Genomic DNA, 16,292 nt, shown 5'->3' with positions numbered 1-16,292 from the left:
TAACCTTCCCACACCACATGATGGTAAATTATTACTACAAACAGTAATAATTACTATTTCCCCAGCATTTGAAAACTAATATTATGAAAATGATAAAAATGTGAGCCTGGGACAAGGAAATAATGAATTGCTGGAATCAATGGACTGGACCATGAGAGTCTTGGGCCATAGCTAGACCTAAGGTTTATCCCTGGATCATCCAGGGGTCAAACCTGTTCATCTAGGTGACACACAGGGGATCCAGTGCTCAGGCAGGGGCGAACCCTGGTTGATTCCAGGATAAACCTTAGGTCTAGCTGTGGCCATAGTTACAGTAGACCCATTGAAACGAATGGCGCATTATCGGTTTCAATGGGTCTAATGTACTCTGTGCATGAGAAGGTGGAACTGACCAATTGATACCAGCAGTTTATTACTTTTGTCTTTCAGCTTCACGTTTTATTACTGTTAACTCTAGGGATGATGTCTATTGCTATTACGGTTTTTTCATCCCACCCTCCCCATGTCTGTGTCCACGCCGTTCCTTCCTCACCACAACTAGGGTAGAGGGCGAGAGGGTCACCCCAGGGCTACTCTGCCCACCTCAGCCCCCCAGGTCACCTCTCCTCCTCCCTCCACCACCCCCTCACTTCCGGCGCTCCTCCTCCTCCTCCTCCCTCGCTCTCTCCTCCCGCCCCGCCCCCTGCCTGCCAGTCCTCCAATATCCCACAATCCCCTCTTCCTCTTTCCTCCCCAACATGGCGCTGCTGAGGGCTCTGGCGGTGGCGGCGACGCCGCTCTCAGCTGACGCCGCCGCTTGTCCTCTTCGCCACAGGCTGCTCCTGGCGACTTTGCTGTGGCGACCGGCGGCCGGAGCGGCCCGGGGTCACGCTTGGAAGAGGGGCCGCCCGCCCCCCGAGACCTCCCAGGTGCGTTGGCAGGCAGGGCTGAGGCAAGAGGGCGGCCGGCCAGGCTCCCACCGCGGTCGCCAGCCGGGGGAGGGGAGGGGAGGGGAGGGGCGGGGGACGACGACGGCGACCTCCTTTCGCTGGAGCCCAGGCTGGGCCGACCCTGAGGGGACAAAGGGCAGCCGCCTGGCCTGGCGGCCCCGGCCCCTGCCTAAGGAAGAAATCCCGCCTCCCGAGTGGAAATTTTCTCCGCATGTGAAAGCCGGTTCCCAGTATACGTCTGTCACGTTTTGTTGTAACCAAGAGACGGGGAAGAATTTATTTATTTATTTATTATTATTAATTACATTTCTATATTGCCCAATAGCCAGAGTTCTCTGGGCGGTTCACAGAAATTAAAACCATTCAAAGTATAAAACAACAGTATAAAACCATAATATAAAATACAATATAATTGTATTTAGCTCTGGGATCGAAACCTGGCTTGCAGTCTCCTTGGCGCTGGGATCTGGCTTCTGGTTTGCTGCTCTATACAGCACGGTGCAAGTCACGTAGTAGTAAAGGTAGTTGTTCATGATGATGATGATGTGGCAGCAGCCTGGACCTCTATAGCAATCAATGACTACTAGCCTGATGGTTGTGTGCTTTCTCCAATATTCGAGGCAATAAGCCTGTGTGCACCAGTTTATTATTATTATTTATTTATTTATATAGCACCATCAGTGTACATGGTGCTGTACAGAGTAAAACAATAAAATAGCAAAACCCTGCCGCATAGGCTTACATTCTGATAGAAACATGGGTGGGAGGGTGCTGTTGCACCATGTCCTGCCTTGTTGCTCCCTGGCCGATGGCTGCTTGGTCGCTGTGTGAACAGAGTGCTGGACTAGATGGACCCTCGGTCTGATCCAGCATCAGGGCTCTTCTTTTGTTCTTAAGGGGCTGTAGCTCAGTGTGATAGAGCACTTGCTTTGCATGCAGAAGGTCTCAAGTTCGATTCCTGGCTTCTCTAGGTAGGGTGAGGAGAGAATCCCGCCTGAAACCCTGGAGAGCCTCTGCCAGTCAGTGTTTGTTTGTTTGTTTATTTATTTATTTATTGCACTTATATACCGCTCCCATAGCCAGGGCTCTCTGAGCGGTTTACAGAAATTCTAAAATTAAGATTAAAACGAGTTGACAATACTGGGCTAGATAGACCACTGGGGGTGACTTCAGTATAAGGCAGCTTCCTATGTTCCTAATCTTCCAGACCACGATGATCTTCAGGGGTAGTCCTGTTGTCTGTTCCATAGCCATCAGGTTTGTAATTTATTTATTTATTTATTAAATTTCTATACCGCCCCATAGCTGAAGCTCTCTGGGCAGTTTACAAAAGTTAAAAACAGTGAACGTTAAAAAGTATACAAAAGTATACATGCCCGGTTCCCATAGAAGTTTTTTCAGCTAATAAATCACAACTCAAGCCAAGACCAGAGTCTGCAGCTCTTCAAATATGGCAACCCGCTCTCCTGATGTTTGCCCCTCTTTCTCCAGTAATTAGCTGAGAAGTTAGGCAGAGAAGACTCCCATGGCTGTACTGGATCTTACAGCAGATTTTGGTTCAGAAGCTTCAGAAACCTACTGGGTTGTGACAAATCTGACATGGTTAACTGTGTTTAATTTTAACTTTAGCTGTGTGAAGATGTACTTCCTCTTATCTGTCCTGAATCTCCCACCATTCAGCTTCATGGGATGACCCTATGTTCTAGTATTATGAGAGAGAGAAATGTCCACTGTTTCCATACCATACATAAATTTGTACACCCCTATCATGACTCCCCTGATGTGCTTTTTTCATGGGAATCTTCTTTTTGTCCTTTAGTTTTCCTTTAATAGTTACCAGTCCAACAGCCTCCCTAGCAGATTCCTGCTTCCGATGTATTTACATCACTTTGGTGACATTTGTGGAAAGTTGGTATATAAATATTAACAATAATTTATTATTTATGTATTGTTAGTCTTAACATTATTAGTGATATGCTCCATAATATTCTTTCTTTTCTTTTTTTGTATCCTATATTTCATTTTCTGAAGGAAACCTTCTTATCTATAATAGCTTCTTTGACACTTCTCATTAAGCATGCTGGTGAACTCTTAGATTTTGTGCTAGCTTTCCTGAGCTGCAGTATATACTCTAGCTGAGCTTCTGCTATTGTAGTTTTGAGTAAACCCCAAACATTCTAGAGAGATTTGATCCTCTTGACTTTCCCTTCCAGCTTGCTTTTTACCAATTTCCTCATTTTGGAGAAGTTTCCTCTTTTAAAGTCAAATGTGACTGTGTTGAATTTCCTTGGTCGTTCTTCACTTACGTATGCATTACATTAACTAGCATTGTGATCACTGCTTCCAAGCAGCTTAACGACGCTTGCATGTCGCACTAGGTCCTGGGCATCACAAGGTCGCCTCCCCTCTGCTCAGTTTTTGACCAACTGTTCTAGGATACAGTAGGGTATCTAGAAATTTTACCTCTTTGTCATATCTGGAACATGCATTTAATTGGTCTGTGTCAGGATATTTGAAGTCATCCATAACACTTTCTGATCAGGGAGGCACAAAAAGGTGCAGTTGCTTGGATTGGCAACCTGATGCCCACAGGTGCCACAGTAGGCTCTAATGATCATGTGAACCAAGTCAATGCTGTCATTAATGTATTCGCTTAGTGGTAATTGTTGGTGGATCCATGCAAGCAGATGACTTCTTCAGTCTTCCAAATAAGCTTGCAAATGTTGCTGGCCCACAAACATTTTCAGTATCCAACCTTGCCACACATACCAATATTAAATACCATTGGTAAATCAACATTCCAATTTACCAAAGCTTAGCTGCTTCACTCCTGGAGGCAATTTTAGATTACCTGTAACTGCTATATTTGGGAAATGCTTTCCAGGAAGCAGTTTATTTGCACTGGCTATTTGCAAGCTGGTTAGAATGCAACAATCTTTCCAGTTTATTTGCTTTTGTAATGCTGCTTAATAATAATAATAATAATAATAATAATAATAATTTTATTTATTTATTAGCCACCTCTCCCTCTGGATCGAGACGGGGAACAACATAGAATACAAAATATTATAAAATATGTAAAACTGATTAAAACATATAAAAACCAATATATTAAAATAACAGCCAGACATCTTAACATTCGATTGGGTAGGCCTGCCGGAAAAGATCAGTCTTTATTGGTTTTTTATACTCAGAAAGGCTATTGAGTTGGCTGATCTCTCCTGGCAGGCCATTGCTTGACATTTTCCACCCTTATCTGTCAGTTTTCTTGCCATTTGTTCAGTATTTCTATTCTTCTTCCCCAACCCCCTTACAACAGTTATTTATTTAGAATAGATTGATTTCCAACATGTAAAGGTTAATGTTAACATTCATAGTTAAGGCTGAGCCATTATCTTAGCTATTTTCAAAGATACTTATGAATACTCGTGTTTAATTAGATTAATGGCTTTTAATGCATCCCTTTGGGTTTGTTTTTAAGATGCATCGTACATATCAGCTGCGCCCCTCCCTAGAGTTGGAAGACCTAAAAACGGTAGTGCACGCACTGGTAACTTCGAGGCTCAACTTCTGTAATGCGCTCTACATGGGGCTACCTCTGTGCCTAGTCCGGAAACTTCAATTAGTCCAAAATATCACAGCCAGGCTGGTCGCTGGTACACCTAGGGGTGACCACATTACACCACATTACACTGGCTGCCGATTAGTTTCCAGGCGAAGTACAAAGTGTTGGTTATTACCTTTAAAGCCCTACATGGTTTGGGTCCAGGCTACCTGCGGGATCGCCTTCTCCCGTACAATCCGCCCCGCATGCTCAGGTCCTCTGGGAAGAATCCACTTCAGCTAGCAAAAACTAGATTAACAACGGTTACCCAGAGGACCTTCTCTTCTGCTGCTCCCAGACTGTGGAATGGCCTGCCAGAGGAGATTCGTCAACTTGACAGTCTTTTAGAATTTAAAAAAGCAATAAAGACTGATCTATTCCGGCAGGCCTATCCGGTGAAATTTTAGAATGCTTTCAGGATTTTTTCAGGATGTTTTAATCACGTATGGTATGTTTTAATTTGTTTTAATGTGTATTTTATATCATGTTTTTATACTGTTTGTTTTACACTTTGAATTGTTTTAGTTTTTGTGAACCGCCCAGGGAGCTTCAGCTATTGGGCAGTATAAAAATGCATTTAATAATAATAATAATAATAATCAGGAGTGGACAACTTGTGGCCCTCCAGATGTTTTGGCCTACATCTCCCAATTGCCCTAGCCGGCATAGCCAATGGTGAGGGATGATGGAAGTTGGAGGCCAAATCATCAGGGCTGGGGCGGGGGTGTCACAAGTTATAGCAGAGTAAGGGGGACTTGTATGAGAATAATGTATATGTACACCTGTATATATTTTGAGGGGGGAATGTAGCAATTCTAACTCATGGGCAACAATAGATATTGCAGTTTTTCAGTCGCAATTTCGTTCCAGACCTGTTGCTTTCTAAATAGAGGTCTGTTTTTTTACATAGAGCAAAATGAAATGGTAGAGAAGATTGTATATCTTCAGGCTGCAGATGAGGGATGTCTTTTTTATCTTTTATTTAAAAATAATCACCTCCCTGCAAACAACTAACTAGAAGGAAAGTGTAGAAGGTAACATTTCAACTGAAAAAGTCTACAGTTGAAATGTGAGATCTCCCTTATTCTAAAAACTGAACCAGTGTCACTTGCGCACTATTCAGTTTCCTGCTCATAAGCTCTATCCCACAATTTTCCTGTGTGCTGTGTGGATTTTGTTAGATGGGCTGCAAGCTGGATTGTGGTGACTGAGCCATTATCCACGTTGTTTGAGTACTAAACCACATGAAAGAGAACATATCTCATAAGTAAATGGTTAGATCTGGTTTAATTGATTAGATCTGGCTGGAATCTCTTAAACTTTAGTGCAGAGTGGTTTGTACTTTCGCAGGCTAGTACATTATTTATCACTGTCTCATTGCTGTTAAGATCGGTTGCCAATCATAGAAATATATCTGCCATAAAAGTTCTTCCGTTTTTCTCAAAAGAGTTGTATCAGACAGCTAAAATGAATTAAATACATACACACATAAAATGGTATGTGTTCTGAAATTTGTAAAGGCTTGGAAATTGGGTTAACAGATTAGGACCTGCAATAATCCCCAGTGGTTGGAGTCAGGGAGGAGAAGACAGTGAGAAAGAAGAGGTGTGCCTGTCCTGGTGGGCCCACCTGCCAGCCAGCCCTGAAGAGCCAACTGGCAAAAGAACTTGGAAGTCACTAGTTGTCTCATAGCATTAGTGGCAACAGCACTGGTGTTTCCTATTCTGAGGGTGATAAGAGCCCATTAATGAAAGTGAACAGGAAGGTATGTCCTCAAACCAGAGTCATGGTGCATGTTAGCAGTTCCTGACTGGAAAACACCACTGGTTTGTAGTTAGAGCATATTCAAAAGCTCTGACTGTTTGTGGGGAAATGGTCCCCCCTTTTAGCACTGCTAGAGGTTCTCTGTAATTGGTTGAGTACACACATCCCATGCAGAGGTATCCAAATGCTGAAGGTTAAACGAATGATCTTAAATTATTTTTACATTTGTCGAGGCATTGGATAATACATTGGCCTGGTTCACAACTCAGTCCCTGGATTGTTTGCTATGATGTGCGTGGCAAGAACTCTGGATTGTCTCGCCCCCTGACAAGCAAGAGAAAGAACCCATGGTTTGTTCTTGGGTTATTTTTCTGGTTTGTCATGGGAGAGACAAGCCAGAGTTCCTGGTTCACACATAAAGCTAAACAAGCCACAGATGGCAGGTCCATGGGTTGTTTAGCAGTTCCTGCTTGCAGAAGGAGCAAATGGGCAGAGTAGACCAGCACTCTGCCTTGGTAAATTAAAAAAAAATGTGCCTAGTTTAAACTCTTGTAACCTTATTCAGTTATATGATCCTTTACATTTGTTGCATTTGTTCCCATTAAACAAGAGCTTTGTTACCTCTTTGCTGATTTAACCTACAGCTGAAGAAAACAAGTAATTAATTGATGAGCTTGTAGAAGTTATCCAAATGTAATTTTTTTGCTAATTACATTAGCAATTAGAGAGCTTCGGCTATTGGACGGTATAAAAATGTAATAAATAAATAAATAAATAATATTGTTAGAGTATTTGAAATAGTACACCTGAAATAATCAATAAACATATATGATAAATAGTGTGTAGTTACAGACTACATCACTAAGGTAATTTGTATCATAACAGTCTTAAAGAAATCTCTCTAATCTCCTTACTTTTGCAAAAAAAAATTAGTTTGTACACGTCTTCTGTGCATTATCTTGGTTTTACAGCAGTAAAATGAAATGAGAAAAAGTAGAGACAAATTGCACATGGTAGAAGTATATTTATTCTCTCTTTCATTGTTTCTGATAGCATTACTGCAAAAAGTAATTTTGACTGTTAGGCAAACTAAGGTTTGGATTGTTTTAATTTATTATGGTACCCTTAGTAATGGAATTCAACCAAACTCCATTGCTATTACTTTAATAAATTAAAACAGAAATCTTACACATGTCTATGTAAACTCGATTGAGTTCAATGGGACTTAACCCCAGGTAAATAGGTACAGGATTGTAGCCTAAAGGTACACCCCCATTATGCCAGCAAACAGGCAAAACACAAATCCCAGGCTGCAAATACAGGGAGTGAAACCTTCACAATTATCCCAAATTCTAGTTGTAAATCATATTATTTGAGTCGCTTCATTTACATTTAACTCTTGCTTAAAATTCTATACTGACAGTTCTAAGTAGTGAAATGGTACAACCGCTAGATTAATAGACAAGAGACTGTGTTAAACTGAAAACTACTTTAATGTGAACAAAAAATGTCCCCATATGAGAAGCAAAGAGAAGCTAAATTCATAGATGATGGGTAAGATCCTTAAGGACTCCAGAAAAGTTTCCTCTCTCATATTAACGTGTGAAAAATGGACCTAAGATTAACAGTTGGTTTAATTTAAATATTTGATCAGTTATTCTTATATATCCAAACAACCAGTTCATGATCAAAACAAATTTAAGCACTTTCATGTTCTGTTGATTTAACAGTCCAGTTTCAGTCACTGAAACTTAAAATCTGTTTAGGTTTGTTCCCTCAGTTTGTATACCGTCTCGAATACGGAGCATAGTAGGCAGCAGGATACTTGGCACTCGCTGTCTCCATTGACTTGTATGGAATATAAGTGCTGCAGCCGTGCCTGCAGTCACAACTAAAGGCCAGTTTGAGAGTTGCTGGATTAGATTGAAGCAATAAACCAAGTCCTAAACTGACAATCACCCTGACACTAAACACATTACACATTGGAATCAATAGGACTTGCCATGTAATATGTGTAAAATCAGAGTTTAATCTTTCCAGGTAGGTTTTCATGGATCATGAACAAGCTACTTTACAAGGAGGTAACAAATAGGTTTCATTCTAATCTAAGCCTGTTCAGTGTTAACTAATTGGACAAAAGCAGAAAATCCATATAACATATTCGTAGCTAACCCAAAGCCATAAACACTCTGGGAAAGAAGAGAATTCAAGGGGGAAATGGAGTGAATGAGAAAAAATGATGTTTTTCTTTTTTCCAGTACCAACCAGTGGCGTGGTGTGTGTGTGTGTGTGCTGTGGGCATGTCCCCAGGACAAAAAATGCCCCCTGGACCTCCTGAGGTTGTCCACCCCTGTCATATAGGCATGTAGATATATTATATAATTTAAGAAAAGCTCTGCTCCATTTTACTAGAGGCCCATTCAGTCCAGCATTCTGTTCGCATAGTGGCCAACCAACTGCCTGTGGGAAGCTCACAAGTATAACATGAATGCATTAGCACCCTCCCACTCATGTTCCCCAGCAACTGATATACAGAGGCATACTACCTCTGATAATGGAGTTAATGAGTAGCCATCATGATTAGTAGCCATTAGAAGAAATTCCTCCTCCACAAATTTGTCTAATCCATTTTCAGAGCTGTGCAAGTTGGTTCTCATCACCACATCTTGCACTAGTAAGTCCATAATTTATTCACTGCATAAAAAGTACATCCTTTCACCTCTGCTGGAGCTCTCACCATTCAGCATCATGGGATGACCCGGGTTCTAGTATTATGAGAGGGAGAAAAACTAGCTACTTTCCATGCATAATTTTGCATATGCATGTATTTATGAGGAAATACCATATAGTTTTGCCACATTAATGTTGCCTGAAGTGATGTCACACTGGAATTTCAGAAACATGGTTAGAAAGAGGCTCATGTTAACTATATTTACTGTTCTTATTACTATGATTATTCTCTTATTTCTGCTTTGTGAACCCCTTCCCCCCTTCATATGTTTTAATGTGATTTTAGATTGTAAGCCTCTAGGCCAGGTATCGCTGTTTTATTTGTATATTTTGTACAGCACCAAGTACGTTGTTGGTGCTATATAAATCATCATCATCTTCCAGTAGGAGTTGGGTGTAAGGCCATTTTACACATGCTGTAGCAAGCCCAGGTTTGTCATGGATTGTCTAATAGAGTGGGAATAGTGCCCAGTTTCTGCCATATGATGAGTGTATCCATGCGATATGTGACTTCTTTTACACCTTATTAAGTAAACAACATGCCCCCTAAAGTAAAATGCAAAGCAATCCAGTGATAAGTGGCATACTAAAATTTGGACGAACTTATATTGGCTCATTGTGGAGTTGTTACACCTCCATTGAGAAAAGTGTTGTCTGGAGGGAAAACTCCATCTCACTGTGGAGTTTTGTTTGTTTGTTTAAAAACACTCTACCCTGAATATCCATGTTGGGCAGAGGAGAGTTCCTGCACAACTGCTGTGTTCCATGTTGTCTGGAGGGCTCTGTGGAGTTTCCTGATGAGGAGTGGAGTTTCCCAGTGGCCATAGAGTTCCCTGGAACCATTGGGAGGCCTGGGGGAGGAGAGAGGGCGGAGGAACTGTCAATTAAATGCTGCATTGACTTTTACTCCATTCCACAGGAGGCCACACCCACACAATGGTGGAGTTGGAACATTAGAGTTTGTAAGGGGTACTCACCCACACAATGGTGAGTACCCCCTACAAACTCCACAGTTGAGTGGAGTTTTCCCACAGAGTAGAGAAAAGTGTTGTGTGCACTGAGCCCTTTTGTCTTTCCACCTGAACACTTGTGGTATTTTACAATTAAAACAAATGGCTTATGACAGCCTTCCTCAACCAATGGCCATGCCGGCTGGGGCGTGATGTAAGCTGCAATCTAACACATCTGGAGGGCACCAGGTTGGGGAAGGCTGGCTTACATTCAAGGATCAATGACAAAATGAGCAAGGTGGGAAGAGGGAAATAATCAAATTCAGGCACTGTTACACAATGAAGTTTCATAGTAGTGCTATTTGATTGTTACTTCCTCACATGTTTAATGTTACATGAGGGGGGGAGGGGGCCAGACACCTGCCCCCCTCCTTGCCATTGCATCCCCATTGGCCCTGCTCCTATTATCCATGGATTCCTGGGGGAAGTCAGAAGAGAGGAACCTCATCTGTGCGTACAGTAGAAGCTCTCCCTCTGTTACGTAGGGTAATTAATCTTTGTCCATGTTACAAAGATTAAAAACAACATCAACCATTTTTATCATTAGCTACTTACACATGAAAAGACTAATTACACATGAGTAAACCCACAAGCTTTTTTAAATGCAAAAGCAGCTCTTTCAGATGAAAACTAATTTTCTAGATCAGGAAAGCACTTATAGATCATTATAAAAACACTGATAATCCATTTTGTCATTCAGTCCTATAGGGAACATCATATTTAATTTATGCATCCGAAATACTTTCCACTGAGCAAATAGCAAATCCAAGGGCAATCTTTTGAAAGTGATCAGAGGAAGTACAGCAGTAGTCCAGGAAGTGTGTGGCATTATCCCCAATTTAAGTGATCCTAGTGGTTTATCCAACATATAATTTTGAACATAGATACATAATCATATATATAATCATATATACAATATAAGTAGAATTACAGTTGGTAAAGGATCTCAAACCATTATTATTAGGATTACAAAATTCTTTAAACTCCAGACTTTGCGGGAAACTAGTACATTAGAACAGGGTTCCATATGCATTTTCTATTAGTAATATTTACCCACTATATATTGTTCACAGATACCATTGATTTTCTCTATGGTTTGTCTGTATTTTAGGAGGCCCTCTCCTTTGTACATGTGCCTCCTTTGGCAACAGGGCTAAAGGCTTAGGATTTCAAATTAGAAACCCCAAAATGGTCACTACATGTTGAACAGCTGGTGGTTGCTTCTTAGTAAGCTATAAGCAACATAACATGTGACTGCATAATGCATAATGTGTGAAATTTCTTATTTAGTGTCATTTAGTGTCACCCGCAGGCCCCCAAATCGTCTCTTACAGCACACATTAAAGCACAAGTTAAAGGAAACCCGATTCCAGCTGGACATCAGGAAAAACTTCCTGACTGTTAGAGCAGTACGACAATGGAATCAGTTACCTAGGGAGGCTGTGGGCTCTCCCACACTAGAGGCCTTCAAGAGGCAGCTGGACAACCATCTGTCAGGGATGCTTTAAGGTGGATTCCTGCATTGAGCAGGGGGTTGGACTCGATGGCCTTGTAGGCCCCTTCCAACTCTGCTATTCTATGATTCTATGATCTATGATTAGCCTAGAAATGAAGAGCCTCGAAGAGCTGGATGTGAGAGATGTCTCCAGCATAAGAAGCTTGGTATTTTTCCAGCTCTGGTCTGGGAGGGACTATTGTTAAGACAATACAATTGTCAATGATGGGGTAATAAACAACTGGACAGTTGTTTATCTAGGGGGTACTCCCTACACAACATGATAATAATCAACCATGGTGTGGATTAGGATCAATGCTGAGTTGACTCACTGATCCCCAGCCCTCTCTCCCCCTCAGTCCTCCCACTAGTATCCCATCAGCCATTGCTGCCGAAAATCTATACTGCCAGCTGGACTAGAGTGGCAGCCACCGCTTTGACTGCTCTAGCCTTGGGACTCTGTGGCTGACGAAATAACCAGTGGTGGCTGGGGAAATAACCAACAGTACCCTCCACACAACACAATAACCAATGGTGGTTCAAATAGCTAACCCTGCACAGCATTGGTTATTTGCGTTGGTTATTTCTGCCAAATAACCAACCATTGGTTAAAAAACTCCCTCCTCACAACACGCTAACCCATGGTGTGTTAAATGACCAACCATCAACTATTTAATCCACCATTAGTTATTGTGTTGTCTGAACCCAGTCTTTGTCTTGAATAGTCTCCGTAGATAGTTTTTCTTAGGGTCTACCAGACAACCCTTTTGTTGAAATTGATAAAGAACCTTATGCCAGGCTATGATGGCACTACCTTGAGACACAATCTCCATGAGTTCATCTGGTCTTCTAAGTGAAAAACTCACTGAAAACCAGGATTGAGGAAACAAGGACTATATTAAGATGATATCAGGTATAAAGAGAACATGTTAATGTACAAGAGAAAAACTGAAATTTATCTCAGATTAATGCACATGCCAAATGAGAAGAAAATTTTAAGTTGGAAGAGCCTTAGAGCTTTCAGAAAATGGAGGAACACAAGTCTTATGAGAACACAGGATGGGAAGGGGAAGGTTCATTGCCATTTAGCATTTTTATTAGTTGGAGTCGTTTTATCTTACACATGCTCCCCACAATTCTTCATATTTCCTTTTGTTGCTTTTCAGAAGTAAATGGGCTTTGAGTGTGCTAGGCATGTATACATGAAATGCTGAAGTGTTCTCTGATCGTGGACTTTGTGCTCTTAATTTACCACAGACTCGCTTTTCTTTGCAGATGCCACCAATATTAAACAGACTCTCATGGCAAAGTTCAGGAAGATGCTATTCAAGGCAGTTATTGGATGCAGCTAAGGTAGGACTGAGCAGTGTTTTCTCCCCCCACCCCCTTTATTTCTGCTAGTGGAGAAAAATGTGTCTTGCTCAATCTCTATAATTTTCCTTTTATAGCTTAAGAAGATGTCTGTAAGAAACAAAATTTCTCAGGGCAGAGACACGTGTGTCCTTATACTCCATAAACCAGCACAGAAACTGCTGGTGCTGTGTAAAGAAAAATAATAGGCAGTCTTCACTGGGGAGAGCATTCCATGCAGAAGCACCACAACCAGGAAGGCCCCCCTCTCCTGTTGTGCCCCCATTCTGAAAGTGGAGGAGGGCCTTTCAGGATGACCCAAGTCCAGGCTCATGTTGGGAGCACGTTCAGAAATCTATTTGGCCTGTTTAAACTTAAATAACACTATTTCCGAACACCGCCTACAGCATATATAGAGTTATGGCAAGCATAAATGGATGGGTAAAGTAACTAATTTCCGGGGTGGGCAGAATTAAATTAATGTTAAATAACCTCAAAACCCAGACTGGAACATGAATTTATATTTGTACAGACACTGAATTTGTGTATATATATATAGTATTATTTGACGTTTGTAACCAGAACTAAAGAAAAAAAAATTAAAAAATTATTTATTTTTAAAAAAACACTGTTTCCATTAGAACAGGCCCATGTAACCCTACCTAGGATAGGGGAATAATCCACAACCAGCAGAGTTATTTCATAAATAGATGCACATATATTTAGGTTGGATTTTAAAACATTTATTAACAAAAAGCAAATATATTCAAGGTATTTATAGAAAGGAGATGGTACAATGTCATTAGTTAACTAAGTTTAGAACAGGAAGAGAAAGCAAGGCATACTGTACCAGTTACAGCTTTCTGCTAGCAAAGGTGACTCTTCATTGGGAGTGACTCCGAGGGAATCTACACGTCGTTGTGAGGGTGCTTACATGCGCCCCCACAATGACTGTGTAGACCGAGAAAGAAGAGGCGGAGGAGGCGGCGGCTGGGGAACCGGCCGCGTCCTTGCCGCCGCCGCCTCCCCGCCGGCCTCCTGCTGCCAGGCTAAGAGCCACCCAGGTCGGAGAGCTCGCTGCCGAGCTCTCCGACCTGGGTGGCTCTTAGCCCGGCAGCAGGAGGCGGCGGCAAGAGCGCAGCCGGTTCCCCAGCCGCCGCCTCCTCCGTCTCTTCTTTCTCGGTCTACACGTCGTTGTGAGGGCGCTTACATGCGCCCCCACAACGACGTGTAGATTCCCTCTCCATCCAGTCATTTTCTTTTAATGCTTGTATAATGCTTTATGAGAGGCCAACAAATGGTGTCCAGGGTACTGCAATCATGTTCTATCGGTAGGTTTCCCACAGGCATCTGGCTGCCCGCGAACAGAATGTTGGACTACGTGGACCCTTTGGTCTGATCCAGTATGGCTCTTATTATTATTTCTACTAGCTAGCTGGAATATAGTAAAGCTGTCCCTTAGCATATGCAGAGTACTTTTCACTTTCCACTGAGCCACTTCCCATTGTTGACAAAGCTGGACAATTCCTCCCTACTCAATGTTAAGAGCTATAAGGGCATGATTTATGTGCAGTGATAGGAACATTGGGGAGATAATGGTTATGATCTATTTGCTTTTAGAATTAACAAAGAATGCTTATTTAAAGTAGCATTTTAAAATATAGGATTTTCCCCATGTCAATGATCAATGCTCTTAATAGTAACATTTAATATTAATATCACATATTTAACATGATGGTTTTTATGTAAGGAAAACTATAGTATTCAGCAGCTACAACTGAATAAATACAATGGACACTTATACCTCTCCAGCTCCATGTAGCTTTCAGATTCATCAGAAAGTGCTGATCCTTCCAATTTGGATTCCTGTTAGAGAAAAGAACTAGTGTATTTTATTTTAATTTTTGTCTTCTGTTTAATGGGCACTGAACAGGATGAGTAACTTTCTTGGTCTATAGTTACAACATGTGTGTGATCATGATAAAAAGACCAATGGAAGGAGCTGGGATCACCATGTGATCCGAAACCCTGTATATCAGAATTGAACACCAGGAGCAATAGCATGCTTGAGGGTAAGCTTAAATCTTGCTGACTGACACAAATAGGGAAATATAAACCTCTGGCTTCTCATAAACTTAAAATGGCTGCCATGATGGCACATTCAACTCAGATGGTTGACTCTCCTTCCCTGATAAGGCAAGTAGACATACAGGCAACCTGCTGCCCTCTGGATGTTTTGTATTACAATTCGCAGAATCCCTTCTGATTGACCATGTTGGCTATGGCTTATGGGAGTTGAAGTCTAAAACATCTGGAGGGAGCAAGGTTGCCTAAATCCTAGCACACACCACAGAGAAGCTCTCCTGGTACCTTCTTTATGGTCTTTTCATTTGTGAGCTGCTCAGAGATCATTGTTGTTGGGCGTCCTATATAAATGCCATAAATAATTTCAAAATCTGCATGATTCTGACATCATACTGTTATCAAGTGCTTATAGCAGCCTTCCCCAACCTGGTGCCCTCCAGATGTTTTGTACTATAACTCACATCAACCCCCGCCACCGTAGCTATTGGACATAGGATCATCTAGTCTAACCCTCTGTAATGTGCAGAAAAACCAATTAAACCATCCATGAGAGGTGGCTGTTCAGCCTCTTCTTAAAAACCTCCAGAGATGGAGAACCCAACCCTCCATAGGTAGACTGTTCCACTGTACAGATCTTACCGTCAGGAAGTTTTTCTTTATCTGTAATCAGAATCTAGGTAGCTGTAACTTTCCCATTATTTCAGGCCCTAATTTTTGGGGCCATGAAAAATAATTCTTGACCGTCTTTCCTGTGGCATCCTTTTATGTATCTGAACACTGCTAACATGTCTCCCCTCAGTCTTCTTTTCTCTAGACTAAAATCCCAAGTTCCTTCAGCCTCATAGGGCATGGTCTCAAGTCCCTGTATCAGCTTTCTTGCCCTCCTCTGAACCTGTTTTAATCTGTCAATTTCCTTCTGGAAAAGTGGTTCCCAGAATCATACACAATACTCCAGATGTGGGCTCACTATTGCCAAGTAGAGAGGAAGAAGGACTTCACGTATTTTTGATTCAATGCTTCTTCTAATGCAGCCAAGAAGTGCATTAGCCCATCTAACAGCTATCTTGCACTGCTGACTCATGTTCGGATTGCTGTCGACCACATCCAAACCCTTCTCTAATGTAGTGCTTCCAAGCCATGAATCATCCATCTTGTATGTGTATGCTACATGCTTCCTCCCTAAATGTAATACCTTGCATTTCTCCCTGTTAAAGAACATCTTGTTCCTCTCAGCCCAGTCTTCCAACCTGTCCAAATCTGATTGCAGTCTCATTCTGTCATCCGGGGCATTAATAAAACGGTTGAATAATACTGGCCCCCAAGAC

General features: G+C 41.7%; 1 protein-coding gene across 1 annotated transcript in view; it reads left to right on the top strand.

Annotated features, from left to right (window-relative positions):
* Nucleotides 1-729: 729 nt before the first annotated feature.
* ABCB7 (ATP binding cassette subfamily B member 7) overlaps nucleotides 730-16,292 on the top strand; it is a 66,317-nt gene continuing 50,754 nt past the window's right edge. Inside the window, exons 1-2 of the mRNA XM_063141755.1 lie at nucleotides 730-908; nucleotides 12,808-12,885. Coding sequence (XP_062997825.1) covers nucleotides 738-908; nucleotides 12,808-12,885 — 249 coding nt within the window. The 5' untranslated portion in view covers nucleotides 730-737. The remainder of the gene's footprint in view (nucleotides 909-12,807; nucleotides 12,886-16,292) is intronic.

This window comes from Elgaria multicarinata, chromosome 15 (assembly GCF_023053635.1).
Source record: "Elgaria multicarinata webbii isolate HBS135686 ecotype San Diego chromosome 15, rElgMul1.1.pri, whole genome shotgun sequence".
Classification (NCBI taxonomy): Eukaryota; Metazoa; Chordata; class Lepidosauria; order Squamata; family Anguidae; genus Elgaria; species Elgaria multicarinata.
The sequence above is the reverse complement of the archived record's forward strand: the minus strand, read 5'-3'. Positions and strand labels throughout refer to the sequence as shown.